Raw genomic sequence first — 17,668 nt, forward strand, 5'->3', positions numbered from 1 at the left:
GGGTGTCTCCTAGGCAACCAAGAATGCTTTAGGGTTAGTGGCTCCTTACTGATATGAGCAGAAGCCTAATGTACTAAGAAAGTTCTTTTGGCCTATAGATCTGTGATTCACAATCTACCTAAATTAAGCCATTTAAAAAAACAAGAATTCACACCTGTGTTTACAGTCATTACAACTCAGACTAAAGCTACCATGGTTCATGGTCATGATTTTTCTTGATGAAAAATACTGTCCTTTATCAAAAAGTTCTTGAAATTTTCAGGGTAATTTTTTCTACTAACAAAAATCACTAACCAAAAGAAACAAACCAAAAAATCCAAGTAAAATCTAATGCAAATAAGCAAACACATTATTAAGAAGGTTAATGAATAAAGTTATTCTTAAGAATAATTTTGAATTTGCTTTAAATAATTAACACATTATGAGATGCACTCTCCATTTTTATACTCATTGAATAATGTGGGTTTTAAAATAATATGGTAAGAGATCATAGTTGAAAAAAGCGTACTCTCCATTTAATATTGAATTAGAAATTTCTTACAGATGTTTGTTTTGCTAGATAAATGTTCTTTCAATATATATTTACATAAACATAGTCATATGAAACTATAGATATAATACATAGAACATGCTTGCTCTTCTAATGCTGGTTAGACTGAGATAATGGGAAGTCTCACTCTTTCCTGGTTTCTGCTTCTCCAAGTTCATCTCCTCACAAGGTCCACTATTGGCTCAAACTTCAGCAGGAGGCAGAGAATTCCGCAGTCACTGCTGGTTGTCAGGCCAGGCTGTGGCAGCAGCATCACTATGGACTGTCAGCCACTTCTTCATGGAGTCTGAGAAGTAGAGAGAAGACAGCCATAACATGTCCCTGATAGTCGCCCTGCTCCATGCTCACAGTCTGCCTCTATGTCTGATGCAAACGTATATATATGTAATGTGTGTATGTATTTCTGTCTGTCTGTCTCTCTATCTATATGTATTTATGTATGTATGTATGTATATTCAAGGATACATTAATTGATTGCATTAAACAAAGTAAGTGTCCATCTGTGCTGGGAAAATAGTACATATATGAATTAAATTTGAAGGTTTAAACAGATACAACAGAGTGAGAAACAGCAGCAGACAGAAGGTAGCCAGCCTTTCTGACAAGGCTCAGTGAACGCCTCTTCCATATATACTTCTCAAAGAGAGGAGATTTGTAAAGTTTTTTTTTAAAATTTATGACTAGTAGATATGGCAGTTTGATAACTGTTAGCAATAGAAAGGAAATTAAGTCTCTTATTTCTGAGATGTTAGGAATAGTTAAAGGGAGGGGCTGCTGAGACTACAATCACAAGCCTCAGGATCATTTTTATCTCTGTCAAGATTCTAAAAACAAAAACACAAAACACACCTGAAACCGAAGTCCTTAAAGGGCCATGATCTGCCAAGCTGCTGATGGAGCAGAGAACATGGCCAGGTCCTTGATGCCTTCATATAAATGTCAGAATAACCTGAGACCTATGGGAGGAGACAGACAGAGATGCAGACAGACAAATAGACTGAGGGATAGGAGGACAAAGGATGGATTTCCATTTTAAGCAGGCTTATTCATGAAAGGAAACTTACATATGTTCTAAAACTTAAGCTTTCTTCATTCACATTATGATTACCTGCTGACTTAATTCATATTTGTGGACACAGTGAAGAGGGACCAGGGAATCTGCCACAGTCTATGAGATTCCCTGACCAGGGTTTGCTGGGTGAGTGGGGATCAGGAGGCAGGTGAGGGGCAGAAGGTGTGCTGGGAAGGTGGTGCACTCTGTTAAGTGTGGAAAACTGGCATCAAGTCACCCAGAGAGCAGGGAGATCAGGAAGGTTGTGTCTGCACAAGGCTCAAGACCAGCAGCTGGCTTGCCTGTAGCAGGAATCTTAAAAGTTCTTATTAATAAAAACAAACCTGAGCAAGGTATTAGGGTGAATGCTGGAAGATCAGAGAGACAGAACAAGCCACAGCTACCTCACCTCACCAGTTCGTCAGTTGATCCTGTTTCCTCAGACCTGAAGCCTCTGAGTCCTCATCCAGAATGAATCTCAGCTGAACTGCTGCTCGAAAGCCTGAAAGCTTAACCAGCCAAATGCTTCTAGTTTCTGGTCTTCACGCCTTATATATCTTTCTGCCTTCTACCATCACACCCTGGGATTAAAGCCTCGCTACTTGGGATTAAAGGCGTGTGTCACCATGCCTGGCTGTTTCCAATGTGGCCTTGAACTCACAGAGATCCAGAGGGATTTCTGTCTCTGGAATGCTAGGATTAAGAGTGTGAGTGCCACCATTTTCTAGCCTTTGTATCTAGTGGCTGTCTGTTCTCTGACCCCAGATAAATTTATTAGGGTGCACAATATTTTGGGGAACACAATACCACCACACTTGCCCTTACACATTCTGTGTGTTTGATTTCATGTGAACAGCTTGGTGCATGTTAACACTGGGTATTACTCACGGTGAAGGCAGAGAAATGACAAAGCATCCTCCCCAGGCAGCAGCAGCCCTGAACCACCCTGTGCTTCCATAGGAGTCACCATGTTTTCTTCCTTACAGTGGAGAAGCTCAGGGTCTCAGGGCATCTGCCTCACATCACACAATAACCCACAGCATGAATGCTTTACCTCTGAGTAGGCACAGAGTGGGTACCTGCCTGGGTTCTATGGGGAACACCATTTCCCCAGGAATGCATAGTTTCTGTTTAGACCACCCACAGTCTGTTCCATATGATAATACTTAAATAAGATTAAGATTATTTGGCATTATTTAACCCTCAAATATTACATACAATTAGAGTTAAATGAACAACAAAAAAGAAAATTTTGGAAAACTAATGGATTGTAATATGAACACCAAAAATACAGAAGGAAGGGTGGGGTGTTGGCAGATGCCTACTACATCTTATCACTTGTGAGACTGGGGTAGGTGAACAGCAATGAAATCAAGGCAAGTTTCATCTCTCTCTCTCTCTCTCTCTCTCTCTCTCTCTCTCTCTCTCTCTCTCTCTCTCTCTCTGTGTGTGTGTGTGTGTGTGTGTTTAACATATACACTTTCATTGGTAACTTAGAAAAAAATTTCAGTAAGAATTGCTAAAGTGAGGCTTTAGGAAGATGCTGGGTGTGGTAGTGCACTCCTTTAATCCAGCACTAGGGAGGTAGAGGCATGTAGATCTCTCAGTTCAAGGGCAGCCTGGTCTACAAACCAAGTTCTGGACAGCCAGGGCTCCAAAGAAAAACCCTGTTTCAAAACACCAAAAGTGAGAGAAAAGAAGGCAGAATATTTTTCTTCCACATAAAAACAGACAATAAATGATAAAACAAACCCCTTGAAGAACAAACAGACTGTCTAGGGCCCACCCTGTGCTGGGTGTTCTCTCCTGTCGGGTCGACTCACCATCAGATGCAGCTGCAGCCTGGGTCATATGGGCCAAGGGACAGTAGCTGGTTAAGTGCAGAAGGAACAGGAGGCAAGTGACATCATCCTTGGCTGGACCCTGCTCACTCCTGGATAAAGACTGTGTTAATAACTCCCCTGTGGGACTTTAAAGAAGAATGTAACTAAGTGAGCCAGGGATGGTGACAGAAACCTCTGCCACAGCCTCATTTACCCTTCAGTTTTGTTAAAGTGGAAAGTCATAGCCAGTATTAACCATAGCCTGGATTATCACCATCATAAAGAGTAATCTGGTCTAACATGAGTCAGTTATTGTATGTTCAGGCCCTTGTTCACTATGCAGAAATCTATCCTCTCTCCATCTTTCTTCTCTCTCTCTGTCTCTGTCTCTGCCTCTGTCTCTGTCTCTCTGTCTCTGTCTCTGTCTGTCTCTGTCTGTCTCTGTCTCTGTCTCTGTCTCTGTCTCTCTCTCTGTATGTATTTGTGTAAACTTTCAGCAGATTTTGTGACATGTTATTGTTATGCCCAGATATGAAGAACCCCCCAAAAGAACACCACAACGACCGAATACCATATGTAAAAGCAAAGAGCCTTTATCTCAAGCTCAAGCTTGGTCTCTCTGTCAGTCTAAAGCAGTGGTGACAGCAGAGAGCCCCAAGCCTGGGAGGAGTTGGGGGTAGGGTTTTTATCATAGTAGAGGTTGGGGTGAGAGGTTTTCCAGGGTTCAGGACCCTGATTGGCTGCCATTTGTCTTGGCAAAGGGGAATAGGTGTGTGCTGGGCTCAGGCATCTGATGTTCTTATCTAACATTTGGAATATTTGCAGTGTCAGACATTTCCCCTTAGATGCTGGCCCTCCCTGGGTAGGGCCAGCTTATGGCTTTTCCTAGATCTGCATGCTGCCTGCCAGTAAACTGAAACTCAGGCCTATTTTTTTTAGCTGATTTTTTATTAAACCTGTCATGGCGGCTGTGTGGCTCAGCTACCCTGGGCCCCACAGTAATTTTTCATATGCATGGAGTCCAAAGCTTGGGGTTTAGTTTCCCTTACTAGTGTGTTGCAGATGACCTGAGGCCCATCCTTCATGCGCCATCTTGACTTCTCCCCATCATGTCATCACTGTGTTCTGCTGTCAGTCAGAAGCCATGTTCATTGGATCTGCACTCCATTCAAATGTTCAGTTCAGTTGGTTTTCTTTAAATAGTGACCTGAAAATTATTGAATGACTGTAAATACAAATGTTTTAGATGAATATGAAAATATTTATATTACCATCAATGGGACAAAAGTAACACTTTAGAAAGTGACACCTTGCCTTAAACTGTACACATCTGTGAAGTGTAAACTGTGTAGTTGACAATGCACAACAGGGAAGAAGATGGATCCACCTCAGCACTCTTGATCCTGCAGCCAAATTGCTCTGTACTTTTCTGACTGCTAAAGGTTTCTGATCATGTTCCCATGTCATGGTGGTGTTCCCATTCCATCCTCTGGTCACACAGTGTCCTCTGCTCATCAGGCCACACTTCTGAGCTCAGCCCTCCCATGTTCCCAGGGCTTTAACTTGCAGATGGAGCAGGATCTTGACTCATTCCACATTTGGTTTGAGTGCAGGCCCTGAGTGGACTTCGGCAAGGGAGGGGAAAGAAAAGTGGTCTTTTCCTGTTGCTACTGGTCTGGTCTAGCTGCATCAACTGTAGGTGACGGAGGTTCTGTGGGACTCCAGGTTGTGTCCAGCACCCAAGGTAACTGACTCAGCACCTTTAGGAACACATGTCTTAGGTTTCATGTTGTCAAGGTATGGCTACCAGTAGATTAGAGAATCCGGCATCTAATGCACATCGAGGGGCACATGCAGCTACCAAAGTGACAACATTCCACTCCAATGTCACCTGCCTGCCCTACAGATAGATCATCACTCTTGTTTGACCCATGTCCTGCATGAACTTCTCCAGCTTGAAATGTGAAGGTTTTGAGAGATCTGGAAACTGATTCTTGAGGATCTTAGTTGGAGAAGGGAAAAAATGATAGTGTCTTTTGTGGGATGTCCTTCTGTAGGATGTGAATGTGTGTTGCTATCATTGGTTGATAATTCAGCAATTTTGGCCAATGGCGAGACAAGATAAGCTAAGGCAGTACAATCAAACTGAGGTCAGAAATAAAGAAGGGTGGAGTTGGAGCAGAAGCCAGCCAACCTCAGAGGAAGCAAGATATGTAGAGAACGAGGTAATAAGCCACCAACCATGTAGCAAACCACGTAGCAAATACATAGAAATATGGGTTAATCTAAATGTAAGAGCTAGTTGGTAATAAGCGTGAGCCACCGGCCAAGCAGTTATCAGTAATAGAAGCCTCTGAGTGATGATTTGGGAAGTGACTGCAGAATGGGGAAGAACAGAAAAAAGCCTCCATTTACAAGTGTCATCAAACAATCAAATCCTATGTAATTAAAAGTTATGAACCCATGACACACAGTGGATGTGTCATAAAATTCAACTGAAACAGGATTCTTCTCAGAATGGTCACAGGCACAGTTTGCAAAAAGTGCAGCTATGATTGATGAAATGTGATGTCGATTAGATGTACACCTGCTGTAGCTTGTCTTTGTCTTTGTCTTTTCATTATATCAGGAATATTAGCCTGAAACTTGTAGTAGTGGTACTAGGAATAAAAATTAAGGAATTGTTACCTTTTCAAAAAAGAAGGAAAGAAACCCATTTCTTTCATTTGCTACTTTTACTTTCTGAGGCCACACTGTGTTCTCGATATATAACTTCAGGTATAGCATTGCTGTAGTGTGTCACATGGAAATGTTAATTCAACTTCAGGTATAACATTCCTGTAACATGTCACTTAGAAATGCTATGTCAGATATAGATAGAGACCAGGAATAAATTAGTCCCAGGTAAGAATGGCTGCACCAGCTACCTCTCTCTCCTAAAGACTGCAGCCCTGATTGTCCTGTATCCTAGCAATGAGCTTCTTCACCATGGGGCATAAAACAGCACTTGGACTCTTCATGTAGCAGATGTGCTGCTTGGTCAACAGAGGATACCACACTGAAGTTCCCAGAGGACAAATCCATGCACATGTTAAAGACTCTGTAACTGGCCAACTGATTAGAATACCTGTGATTATGAAGCCTTAGAACATTACAGATACAAAGCAATTATCACAGCCCATCTTAGTGCCCTTAGGAGACGTTCATTGCCAGACGTTCATTGGGTTCTGAGCCAACATCCCTGTGCCTATTAGGTGAAACCTTTTGGAATATATTGGCTTATCAGAATGATAGCTTTTTCCAAATCAAAAACTTTCCATGCCACCAGAAACCATAGTTTCCTACTTTACTACACCCTGATCCACTGATGTCTCCTAAAGTGTAGTTGAATAATGCCTTGAGTTGTAACTTCTGACTTGTGTGTGCTTTGTAATTTTCTGTGAAACTTTGGACCATGTCATTGGTGACAACCTGAGTCCATGTTCCTGGGCCGTGGTCACTCACAATAGACTCAGGAATAAGCTATACCCCATTCCCTTGATTGAGAGCTATGTTTGGTTTTGAGAAATACATGAGTACATTTATACACAAACACAGCAACACTGACTATTTGAAGCCCTACCAGCCACTTATACAATCCAGGTTTTAATTTCTTTTAATATTATTTTCACTATATAATGATACAGGGGCTGAAGGAATAAAGCTATATCTTGCTCTTTATTTTATCTAATTTCAAATATACATAAATTATCAAGAAATCACACAGAATTAATCCAGTATGTCTTTGATCTCCATTCACATCTTCTTAACATTGTTAAGCACTTGACTTCCAACTCACTCTATCATTTATCAGTTGACCACCTCATGACCATTTATTCCTCAGTATGACAACTTTTAAATGAGAAGACTATTGTCGCATAAAATCAAACAGCCACTATCAACTTCAAAAATGTGACATTTGCAGGACAAAATTAAAGAATGTACAAGGAGTATATCAATGAAGAAATTTTCAGAATAGAGAAAGAATTCTTCAAAAGGGCTGGCTATGCAATCAGACATGATGGATGAGGAATAATGTCAGCATGAGACCTAGATCAACAGATATGCAGAGACAAGGAGAAGAACCTGTCCATTCCAAATTACTTACTTTACTGTTTCTTGAAAGAGGGTTCCACACCCAACAGTTTCTTCAGGGCCTCTGTGACATTCTTATTCCTAAGACTGTAGATTAGTGGGTTCAACAGAGGTGTGAGTATCGTGTAAAACCCAGACACCATCATGTCCTTCTCAGGGGTGTGGAAGGAGGCAGGGAGCATGTAGGTGTAGACAGCAGCACCATAGAAGAGGATGACCACAGTCATGTGGGAGGAGCAGGTGGCCAGGGCCTTCTTCCTGCCCTCTGCTGAGTTCATCCTGTGAACAGTGAGGAGGATGGATGAATAGGAGCTTGAAATGACTGTCACAGGGATGAGAAGCATGAGCACACAGCACAGGTACATGAGGGTCTCATAGAGCCAGGTGTCTGAGCAGGAGAGCTTTGTCACAGCGGGGATCTCACAGAAGAAGTGATGGATCTCATGGGATCCACAGAATGGGAAGGTCATAGTGACAGTGCTGAATATGAAGCCATCCAAGGATCCCAGGAACCAACAGACAGACATCAGGAGGAGACACACTCTGCTGTTCATGAGAACAGGATAACGGAGTGGATGGCAGATGGCCACATAGCGGTCGTAAGACATGGCAGCCAAAAGGAAAAATTCTGAACCTGCTAGTGTCCCATAGAGAAACATCTGCATCCCACAGGCTACAGCTGAAATCTTGTGGCTTCCAAGGACCTGGTCAATGAGCATCTTGGGCACAGTGACAGAAATGTACATCATGTCCATGAGGGACAACTGGCTGATGAAAAAGTACATGGGTGTGTGGAGGCGGTTGTCAGAGATTATTAGAAGGATCAGGAGGGCATTCCCAGACAAGGCCATCAGGAAAACCACAAATGTGACCACAGCAAGCAGAGCAGGGTGTTTGGATTGACTGAAGAATCCAACCAATGTGAAATCTGACTGTCCAGTGTAGTTGCTCATCCAGGTGGTGATGTCCATAGGTGTCTCCAAGGCAATCGATAATGCTTTGTTGTTAGTGGCTCCTTACTGATATGAGCACAAGCCTAGTGTACTGTTAAAGTTCCTTGGGCCTTTAGTTCAGAGAATGATAATCTAACTATAATTTAAAGATTTAAAAAAAGTTATATCATAACTCAGAGTAGAGCTACCATAGTTCATGGCCATGCTCTTTTTTGATGACTAATAGTGACCTCTATTAATAAGTTCTTAAAATTTGCATGATAATTTTTGGCTACTTACAGAAGGTGTGAATTATTGACCAAAAGAGACAAAATCCAGTGAAAGACAAATGCAAATAAGCAGACACTTTATTAGAAAATTAATGAATAAAGTTATTCTTAATAATCATTTCAGAGTTGATTATAATATTAACACACTGAAATGCCCTCTCCATTTTAGTGTTCATTGAAGAACGTTGTTTTAAAAATTATACTGTATAAGATACTAAATGAAAACTGTACATGGTCTAATTAAAATTGAATTTGAAGTTTCTTGATAAATGGTTGTTTTTAAAGATTTACGTATTCATTCATGTAAACATAGTCATATGAAACTGTAGATATAATACATAGAACATGCTTGCTCATCCAATGCTGGTTAGACTGAGATAATGGGAAGTCTCACCTTTTCCTGGTCTCTGCTTCACCAAGTTGATCTCCTCACAGGGTCAACCATTGACTCTAAACTTCAGCAGGAGGCAGAGGATTCAGCAGTCATTGCTGGTTGCCAGGTCAATCTGTGGCAGCAGCATCTATCAGCCACTTCTTCCAGGAGTTTGAGAAGTAGAGAGAACACAGCCACGAGATGTCCCTGAGAGTGGTTTAGCGTTCCACCTGCTCCATGCTCACAGTTGGCCTCTGTGTTAGAGGCAATTATATATACATATGTATATGCTTATTTCTGTCTGTCTGTCTGTATGTCTGTATATCCAAGGACACATTAACTTTAATTTCATTAAACAAGGTTAGTGTCCATCTGTGCTGGGAAAATAGTAGATATGTGAATTAAATTTGAAGGTTTAAACAGGTACAACAGAGTGAGAAACAGCAGCAGACAGAATGTAGCAAGCCTTTCTGACAAGGCTCAGTGATCGCCTCTTCCTCATGTATTTCTCAAGGAGAGGAGATTTGTAAAATTTTTTTTTTCTGACTAGTAGATATTACATTTTGATAGTTCTTAGCAACAGAAAGGAAATGAAATCACCCCTTTCTGACATGTTAGCCATAGTTAAAGGGAGGGGCTGCTGAGACAACAATCACAAGTCTCAGGGTCATTTTAATCTATGTCGGGATTCTAAAAACAAAAACACAAAACACACCTGAAACCGAAGTCCTTAAAGAGCCGTGATCTGCCAAGCTGCTGATGGAGCAGAAAACGTGGCCAGGTCCTTGATGCCTTCATATAAATGTCAGAAAAACCTGAGACCTATGGGAGGAGACAGACAGAGATACAGACAGACAATAACTGAAGGATAGGAAGACACATGAATGATTTCCATCTTAAAAAGGCTTATTCATGAAAGGAACTTACATATGTTCTAAAATTTAAGCTTTCCTCATTCTCCTTAAGGTCACCTGCTGACTTAATTGATATTTGTGGACACAGAGAGCAAGGACCAGGGAGGCTGCCACTGTCTATGAGAATCTCTGGCCAGTGTTTGCTGGGTGAATGGAGGTCAGGGGCAGGTGAGGGGCAGGAGGTGTGCTGGGAAGGTGGTGCATTCCATTAAGTGCAGAACACTGGCATCAAGTCACCCAGAGAGCAGGGAGATCAGGAATGTGGCATCTGCACAAGGCTCAGGACCAGCAGCTGGCTTGCCCTTACACATTCTGTGTGTTTGATTTCATGTGAACAGCTTGGTGCATGTTAACATTGGGTATTACGGTAAAGGCAGAGAAATGACAAAGCATCCTCCCCAGGCAGCAGCATCCCTGAACCACCCTGTGCTTCCATAGGAGTCACCATGTTTTCTTCCTTACAGTGGAGAAGCTCAGGGTCTCAGGGCGTCTGCCTCACATCACACAATAACCCACAGCATGAATGCTTTACCTCTGAGTAGGCACAGAGTGGGTACCTGCCTGGGTTCTATGGGGAACACCATTTCCCCAGAAAAATGTATAGTTTCTGCTTAGATCAACCACAGTTTGTTTCATATGATAAGACAAGAGTAAGATTTAAAAAATTATGTTTGCCTTACTGTAACACTTAAATATTGCCAACACTTGAAATGAAATTAACCACATAAGAGACAATTTTGTAACTAATGGTTTTTAACATGAATGCTAAAAACACATAAGGAAGGGCAGTGTGTTGGCAGATACCTACTACAATCCTAGCACTTGTGAGATTGTGGCAGGGGACCTTCAATGAAATCAAAGCAAATCTGGTGTGTGTGTGTGTGTGTGTGTGTGTGTGTGTGTGTGTGTGTGTGACATATATTGCTCCATTCATTCTTAACTTAGAAAAATTCTCAGTAAGAAAGCACTTAAGGGAAGCTTTAGGAAGATGCTGGGTGTGGTAGTGCACATCTTTAATCCCAGCACTAGGGGGACAGAGGCTGGTAGATCTCAGACTGCAAGTCCAGCCTGGTGTACAGAGCAAGTTCTGTACACCAGAACCAGAAGATTTTTCACAGAAAAATCTTGTCTCAAAAAACCAAAAATGAGAGAAAAGAAGACATTATTTATTCCTCCACATACAAAATAGACAATAAATGATAAAACAAACCCCTTGAAGAGTGAACAGATTCTCTAGGGACCAACCTGTGCTGTGCATTCTTCTTGGTCGGATTGACTCACCATCAGATGCAGCTGCAGTCTGGGTCGTATGGGCCAAGGGACAGTAGCTGGTTAAGTGCAGAAGGAACTGGAGGCAAGTGACATCATCCTTGGCTGGACCCTGCTCACTCCTGGATAAAGACTGTGTTAATAACTCCCCTGTGGGACTATAAGGAAGAATGTAACTAAGTGAGCCAGGGATGGTGACAGAAACCTCTGCCACAGCCTCATTTACCCTTCAGTTTTGTTAAAGTGGAAAGTCATAGCCAGTATTGACCATAGCCTGGACTATCAGCATCATAATAGGAATCTGGTCTAAGATGAGTCAGTTATTGAATGTTCAGGCCCTTGTTCACTATGCAGAATTCTATTCCCTCCCATTCTCTCTCTGTCTCTGTCTGACTGTGTCTGTGTTTCTCTCTCTCTCTCTCTCTCTCTCTCTCTCTCTCTCTCTCTCTCTCTCTCTCTCTCTCTCTGTGTTCATACAAGCTTTCAGTAGTTTTTGTCTTGTTATCTTTCACAGGTGTGGAGTCCAAAGCTTGGGTTCAGGTCCCCTTACTAGTATGTCACAGACTGACCCTGAGGGCCCATCCCTCATGCACCATCTTGCCTTCTCCCCATCACGTCATGGCTGTGTTCTGCCGCAATCAGAAGACATGTTCATTGGAACTGCGTTCCATTCAAATGTTCAGTTCAGTTGGTTTTACTTTAAATAGTGACCTGAAAATTATAGAATGACCACAAATATAGATGGCTTAGATGAAAATGAGAATATATATATTACCATCAGTGGGACAAAAGTCACACTTTAGAAAGTGACACCTTCCCTTAAACTGCACACATCTGTGAAGTGTAAACTGTGTAGTTGATGATGCACAACAGGGAAGAAGATGGATCCACCTCAGCACTCTTGATCCTGCAGCCAAATTGCTCTGTACTTTTTCTGAGTGCTAAAGGTTTCTGATCGTGTTCCCATGTCACGGTGGTGTTCCCATTCCATCCTCTGGTCACACAGTGTCCTCTGCTCATCAGGCCACACTCCTGAACTCAGCCCTCCCATGTTCCTGGGGCTTTAACCTGCAGATGGAGCAGGGTCTGGACTCCTTCCACACTTGGTTTGAGTCCAGGCCCTGAGTGGACTTCGGCAGGGGAGGGAGAAGAAAAGAGGACTTTCTCTGTTGCTGCTGGTCTGGTCTATCTGTATCAACTGCTGGTGACAGAGGCTCTGTGGGACTCCAGGCTGTGTCCAGCCCCCAAGGTAGCTGACTCAGCACTGTTAGGACACAGATGTCTTAGGTGCTGCATGGTGTCAGGGCATGGTCCCCAGTAGATTAGAGAATCCAGCATCTAATCCACATCAAGGGGCACATGCAGCTACCACAGTGACAGCATTCCACCCCAATGTCACCTGCCTGCCCTACAGATCATCACTCCTATATGACCAAGACCTTGTGTGAATTTCTCCAGCTTGAAATGTGAAGGCTAGAAGGGGATTCATGAGGACCTTTGTTGGAGAAAGGAAATAAAAATACCATTGTCATCAAACAATCAAATCCTATGTAATTAAAAAGTTATGAACTCATACCACACAGCAGATGTGTCATAGATGTGCAACAAAAACAGTTTATGGAAATAAGGGAAGCTTATGCACAGTATGATCTGAGCACAAACACACAGAACTGACTGTTGTTCCTCGTGATGCCCTGGCAATGGGAAAGGTGCTGTCCCTGTCTGTGCATCTCAACTGCCTCCTTCTGAAGAGAGTTAGCTAGGAAGTCTTTCTTCCTTCATGTTCAAAGTGTTGTAAGGATCTCAGGGCTTTAGTGAGGCTCACCAGTGTCACATAGTTGTATATCAGCTGTGGGTTCAGGAGGGTCCATGTTAAAAAGACACAGAGACAGATGAAATTTTAGCTTTTTCCAGGTGCTGGGTGATCATACTCTGTCTGACTGACCCTGTTGCTTAGCAAAGGACTTTTTATTTGTTACACAATTCACACCTTTAGCAAGTCAATTCTGTATACCAAAACCTCTTATCTAAGCTTCCAAAGGGACAATGTCAAATGCAAATTCTCAGTTAGAAGGCATCCCAGTTTGTCAGTCTTACCCCAACCAAGTTTTGCAAAGGCTTTGAACCTCTAACTAACTCTCAGATAAGATTTACATACAAGGTCCCTTCAAACAGAGGTGACCTGAGACAAAAGTTAGCACTCTTAAAAGGCAGATCATAGCTAGGTTCTAACACTTTGGAATCAAACCAGTCTTAGAAATCTGCAAGAACTCCCCTAACATATCCCCCCTTCCTTTCTTTGCAACAGTTATATTGGAGATTATGTAGCTTTACAGCAAATACAGCCTTTTCTCTCTTTTGGATTTACAATCTTACATAAGTAAGCCAAAACACATTTTAAAGCCAATAAGGTTACTACTGTTAGAACAAGAGTACCACTTGATAAACAAGAAATCTCTTAAAGTGATTCATAGGGTTGAATTATATTGTATATGCAAGGTTTTTCATAACATCCATTCCTGTCATATCAGGTAACATTTTTGTAAAAGTTTCCTTAATTTCTTGCTGTAAATCATAATTTGAGAAGAACTAGGGTGACCCACCAAATGGATCTTAGCCTTTCTCCAATCATACTTGCTTTCATTAAACTTTAAAGGTATAATACAATAGGATTTAACATTCCAATCACATTTTAATTTTATCTGCTTCTTTAATATTTCTAACTTATCTCCCAACAGTATAACAACTTGTCTCAAATCAGCTATTTCATGAACTATTTCATTATTTATTTTATTTTGTTTACTCCAAAGTTCTGTAGAATATTTATGCCAGTCTGTAACGAACTCAACAGTATGAATTTCTTTATGAAGGGCCACTCCAACTATTGTAGTGATAGCAGTCAATGCAATAATTCTTATAATAACAGCAATAATCAGTCCAACCATTGGATGTGTTCTTAATATTTTTTCAGTGAGCTTCTGTACCAGGATCATCACAGGTGAGTCTTGTCATGGCCTTGACATGCTTACTGATATCTAGATTGCTGGCCTTGCTCTAAGAATGTGTAAACTTTCAGAGGTTAAGTTTAAAGACATTGTAGAATTAGTATATGTACAACATCCACAAATGATGCTGTAATTATTAGGGTGCCATTGTACAGGACCCTTCAGTAGCAAGTAATTTTGCTGGTGTACATGTCATAAAACGATGGCTTTGATTTAGTCTAAAAGACAAGGCATATTTATCATCCTTAATGTTTAACTTTCCCCCCACTCACACACTTTAAGAGAGCAGAAGGCACTTGCTAATTTCCACAGGTGAGTCTGAATTGAATTGCCAGATTGTAGGAAAGGGCTTGACATTCCAACATGCTGTTGAACAGGTTCATTAACAAAAGAACTAATACCTACATTTCCATTCAAACTATACCACTGCTGTCTTAACTCTGAGTGAGAATATTTTCCTTGAGGGGAGCCATAAGGGTTCCAATCAATGACATCTCCATGGGAGAATTAATTAGCACTCAAGGTTTCTCACTCTTACATTGTTGCCAATGTACTCAGTCAGATTCCTTGTTGGTAATTCACATCTCACAGAAAGGCAGACTTATGGAACTAGTAGCATTAGTCGCTTGTCCTTTAAAACCAGATGCATGAAGCATATAAAACTTATTATGAGAGCCAGGCAGTGGTGGCGCACGCCTTTAATCTCAGCACTTGGGAGGCAGAGACAGGCGGATCTCTGTGAGTTCGAGGCCAGCCTGGTCTACAAAGCGAGATCCAGGAAATGCACAAAGCTACACAGAGAAATCCTGTCTCAAAAAACCAAAAAAAAAAAAAAGAAAAAAACAAAACAAAAAACAAAAAAACAAACAAAAACAAAAAAACTTATTATGATAATCTTGGATAGTATTGTTTATAGATAGGCACATTTGAAAGGTTATATTTAGACATTGAATTCAATTTCCCATACAAATAGGAATTCCTTGTATTCCCACAGTATAATCTCTTTACCTTCCTTCATTGGCTGAGCAGGACCTCAGTTGTCATAAGGACCAGGTAGCTAAGAAGATTCATTAATCACCACAGGAATATCCATATCTCCTCTACTTACTGCTAAGTTAAATGGAGGATTAGGAACAAAGGCCCAGTAAGTATGATCAGTCCCTGTTACCTGAACAGTTACCATAGACTTGGATAGCAAGGAACAAAGTTGTAACATTCAAAAGTTTCTGAGTCATTTGAATTATCTCCTCCCCTTTATCATACAAATTCTTAAGCTGTAGCCAGGTGGGAGGATTAGCTGTCTGCTCCAAAAGCCTTCTGTATCTTTTCTTTCCCAGAGGCATCTCAGCAGCTGTAGAATCCAAGAGACTCCTCTTGCTCATGATGGAATTTATCAATTTTGATGGGATCCATAACTTCTTGTCTCCTGTAGAAACATAAGCATACCCTCAGCCCCATCTTAACACTTTCCTCATTTTCCATACTGATGTCAAGGCATCCTTGTAGTACACAGGCTGATTTAATTCAGCAGTTTTTTCTCCCCTATGGTCCAATGCCTTTCAGTAGCTGCTGTCCCTGTTTCATCAGTGTTTAAAAATTTAAAGTTAGTAAAGCATTGTACAGTCTATTCCTGGGGGTCCTCATATTCCCCTTCTGTTTAACAAGCATCTCCTTTAGAGTGAGATTAGATCTTTCAACAATTGCTTGTCCTGTAGGGTTGTATGGTATCCCTGTAATGTGTTTTATGTTGTAATATGCAAAAATTGTTTCATTTTACTGGAAACATAAGATGAGGCATTATCAGTTTTAATTTGTATTGGTATGTCTCTTACAGCCATTATTTCTACTAAATGTGTGATTATAGAATCAGTGTTTTCAGAAAAATAAGGCAGATGCCCATTGAAATCCAGAGTATGTATCAGTGGTATTATAGTGCCCATGCTACAACCCATTCACTATGTCCGAGCAAGGGGCTGAGGATTAAATAAAGACAAGACAGCAGGTCATTAATCTCAAAAGAATGCCGTTTATTGAAGGGAAGTGGGAGGGTGAGGGGGGGTTAAATACAGACTAACAGCACAATGGGAAAACCCGGGAGGGCAAAAGTTTGCTATCTCATGCCCCACCTGTTTACTCAACTATGCAGGGTACAGAGAACAAGGAACCTGTGGTTAGCTGTTTTTAAGGAAGGAAGCTGGCAGGAAATCAGTGTAGGGAGGACAACTGGTGAAGATCAGCAAACAAGGCAGCAGCTACCCAAGGAGCAGGGGCCAGGGCCCAACATGATATGATGAATATATTTTAATTTTCCAAATTCTACTAAATGAAATACATTCATTTGCCAGATTTTATTTTATTTTTTTATACCTTTAGGATTAGTTTCTGTAGGTAAAAGAACTTGGTTAGACAAAGAGCAAGCAGGACAGTTTTTTACAGTTTCCTTAGCTAGTTGCCGTGTAATGGAAAATTTTTTTCTTAAGTCCCTACTATTAACTGTGGGTTGGGGGGACGACAGCTTGACCACACAGCTGTCATGACATGCTTAGAAGCCCAGACACAGCTTCAGGCAGGCAATACCTGGACCCAGGAAAAGCCATAAGCTGATCCCACCCAGGGAGACCTTGCATCTAAGGGGAAATACCTGACATTCCAAACATTACCTATACCCCCAGACAAATAAATGTCAGCCAATCAGGGTCTTGAACCCTGGAAATCCCCTTACCCCAATGTCTGCTATGATTAAAAAAAAAAACAAAAAACAAAAAACTTCACCCTGCCTGGGCTTGGGGCTCTCTACTCTTGCTGCTGTATTGGACAGAGTCCAAGCTTGGAGCTTGAAAATAAAGGCTCTTTGCTTTTACATACAGGATTCAGTCTTGTGGTGGTCTTTTGGATATCTCCACTATCTGGGCATAACATTAACATGATATTTCTTATGAAATTCTGGAACTTCTAATACATTTCCTGTCAGTAATTGATCAATTTCTTCATTTCCTTTTGCTAATAGTCCAGGCAACCCAGTGTGAGATTGAACATGGGTAATATAAAGTGGGCAATCCCTTTCTTGCATTGCCTGTTGTAGTTATATAAACAATAAAGTTAATTCTGAATTAACAGAATTGTATGGTATTTTGTTTGTGTTCTAACAAATAAAGCTTGTCTGGAGATCACAGGCAGAGCTAGTCACTATTTAAACCATAGAGGCCAGGCAGTGGTGGCACATACCTTTAATCCCAGCACTTGGAAGGATTCTGTCTTTGATTTCAGCATGTGGGAGGCTAAAGCCTTTGGCCCTACCACTTGAGGGGATCAAGCTTTTGATACCAG

General features: G+C 41.3%; 1 protein-coding gene across 1 annotated transcript; it reads right to left on the reverse strand.

The window, feature by feature from the left end:
- Positions 1-7,572: 7,572 nt before the first annotated feature.
- Positions 7,573-8,529, reverse strand: LOC131916051 (olfactory receptor 2T4-like). Its single transcript, XM_059269354.1, has one exon. The coding sequence runs from the start codon at positions 8,527-8,529 to the stop codon at positions 7,573-7,575; it is 957 nt and encodes a 318-aa protein (XP_059125337.1).
- Between the last annotated feature and the right edge of the window lie 9,139 nt (positions 8,530-17,668).

Source organism: Peromyscus eremicus, chromosome 8a, assembly GCF_949786415.1.
Source record: "Peromyscus eremicus chromosome 8a, PerEre_H2_v1, whole genome shotgun sequence".
NCBI lineage: Eukaryota > Metazoa > Chordata > Mammalia > Rodentia > Cricetidae > Peromyscus > Peromyscus eremicus.